Here is a 2,449-nt window from a genome sequence, read left to right on the forward strand (position 1 = left end):
AATTATGCTACTGTAATTTATATTGTTTTATACTATTTTTCACTAATGTTCTAAATATCGTTAAATTTTGAATTTATTCTGGAATGATGGGAACTAAAATATGTGTTGTAAAATACATGTTTATAATGTTTATTAGTTTATCACTGTATTTACTGGCATTTCACATGATCTCTAAATGTATTAAAATGTGATTTACACAACTGTGAGACATTTTCTTTTTACTTCAGCAATGCAATTTTGACCCAGTGAGACTCATATACTCAGACTGAGAAAAAATAGCAGCTAGAATCAATATTGTTGCTTCCTGCCATGGTATACCTTTTTATGATCTTCAAATGTACGATACTATAAAAGTATAGTTAGTCTGGAGCCCTGCCATATCTAAAAATCACAAACTCACTGCTTTTCACAACAAGCAGCAGCTCAGATGAACATACCTCTTGACTCCATATGCCATGTTGAGCAGATTATCCAGCCTGAAACACATGCACGCACACACACACACACACACACACACACACAATGAAATCACACTCGAGTCAAAGTCAGCTCCAGTGCAGCGAGTGTGTGTCAGCGGGTACCTGAATCTCTGGGCCTGCTGCGCCAGCGGTCCTGGGTAGCGTCTGTTGGGCGACTGGTACAGGTGGGACAGCAGCGCCTGGCTGCTCTTCTGACTGGGGTTGTTGGCAAACTTCACCGTGATTGGCTCGGTGGCACCAGGTGGTTTCTGTCCGTTCAGCCCTTTAATCGCCTCCTCGGCCTCGACACGCCGGTCAAATCGAATGAAGCCCACACCTCTGGACACTCCTGAACACCACCAAAAAATACTGCAAATCTGACAAGACTAGGATCTGGTTTTTGGCTAAATTCAATCTTTCATTTTACTTTATGCTAAAAAATTCCATTTGGGGCATCACTAAACAGGGTTTCTGCAGACTTGAACAAGTTAAATTTAAGACTTAAGACCTTTTTAATACCACCTTATATGAAATTTAAGACCTAAACCTGTAATGGAAATACACATTAAATATTACATATATGTATGCAATAAAATGTGTATAAATTAAAAAGAAAACAAAATATCAATGCTGTAATAAATGGTATTTATTACTATGATATACAATGAACTTTTCATGTCAGCAGACAATATTCCATACAAAATATCCCCACAAAATAACTGCATCACTGAGATTTTTGGCTTAAATCTGCATATTTACCTTTACAAAGGCCTATTTTTAACCTTTTTAGATGTATGCAACATCTTACATGTCAAATTATTACAATTTATCAATAACTTCAATACACACTATAGGGCTGCTACCAGTCAGATTAAATAATTTACACTGCAAATAACAATAATTACAATAAATTAATGTGTTAAATGCATTTATGAGTGTATATTAAACATAAAACATTGAATGCTGACATTTGAAATAATTAAAAAAAATGAAGATAATTTAAATGTGAAATTAAAACCGCCAGTAGGTGGCAGCAAGTCACAGTTAATAAGTTATTGTGACTGAACCGAATCATTTAAATGGTTGATTCATTCGGGAATGAAACACTGTCATGTTGCTCAGAGACGCAAAACAGCGCTGTGGCTTTGTCTGGAATTATTTTTGTTGGCGAATTTTTTTTGTGCAAAAACAATATGGTGTCTAAAACGCAAGTCTCTTAATAAAACATCTAGTTTATTGAACTGTTGTAAAAAATCAATATCACATTTGTATATCGTAATTTTTGGAGAAAAAAAGGCACTCTTCCGTGTGAACTTAAGTATAAATATACACATTTTCTGCCCCCATGTCTTGAATTTGTGATCATTCCAAATGTATTTTAATAGAATGAATCATGCAGTGATCAGGCAGAGCGCACTCTAAATGCACTAGACTTCACGTAATGCGTGCACTCTGTAGGTGTTTTGAATGTTTGTTTTTTTGCATCGTGAGAATATTGAGCAAAATAGCTCACTTGTCATGGTGTTATTTAACTTGTATTATTTTTTTACTTTATTGTATTTAATTGTAAAGTCATTAGGTCCATCAGACTGAAGATATTTGAGCGGTAATGAGACCAAAAATAATTAAGACCCATCGAATCCGAATTTAAGATATTTTAAGACTTTTTAAGGCCTTATATTAGGAAAACTTTATTTAAGACATTAAGACTTTTTAAGGACCTGCGGAAACCCTGCTAAACACAATTCACATCATACACATAAATAAATATACTTTTATATAATTACATTTTCACAATGATTTTCATGGTTATATGACATAGTTGCCATTAGGGCTGTCAAAAAAAATTTGAATTACGAATATTCGTCAAAAACAAAAATCAACATTTTAAGGAGGCCAGTGGCACACGAGATGCGATGGCGATGTAAGTGTCGTTGCATTTGAATGTTTTTGTTAGTCTATCCAGTTATCCAGTTTAGATGCAGTGCTGC

The 2,449-nt window shown here is 34.6% G+C and overlaps 1 protein-coding gene across 1 annotated transcript in view; it reads right to left on the reverse strand.

The window, feature by feature from the left end:
• Positions 1-406: 406 nt before the first annotated feature.
• elavl2 (ELAV like neuron-specific RNA binding protein 2) overlaps positions 407-2,449 on the reverse strand; it is a 29,754-nt gene continuing 27,711 nt past the window's right edge. The window contains exons 6-7 of the mRNA XM_016276561.1: positions 582-807; positions 407-476 (exon numbers count right to left, since the gene is read on the reverse strand). Of these exons, the coding sequence (XP_016132047.1) occupies positions 407-476; positions 582-807 (296 nt within the window). The remainder of the gene's footprint in view (positions 477-581; positions 808-2,449) is intronic.

Source organism: Sinocyclocheilus grahami, unplaced genomic scaffold (assembly GCF_001515645.1).
Source record: "Sinocyclocheilus grahami isolate Dianchi unplaced genomic scaffold, SAMN03320097.WGS_v1.1 scaffold103.1, whole genome shotgun sequence".
Classification (NCBI taxonomy): Eukaryota; Metazoa; Chordata; class Actinopteri; order Cypriniformes; family Cyprinidae; genus Sinocyclocheilus; species Sinocyclocheilus grahami.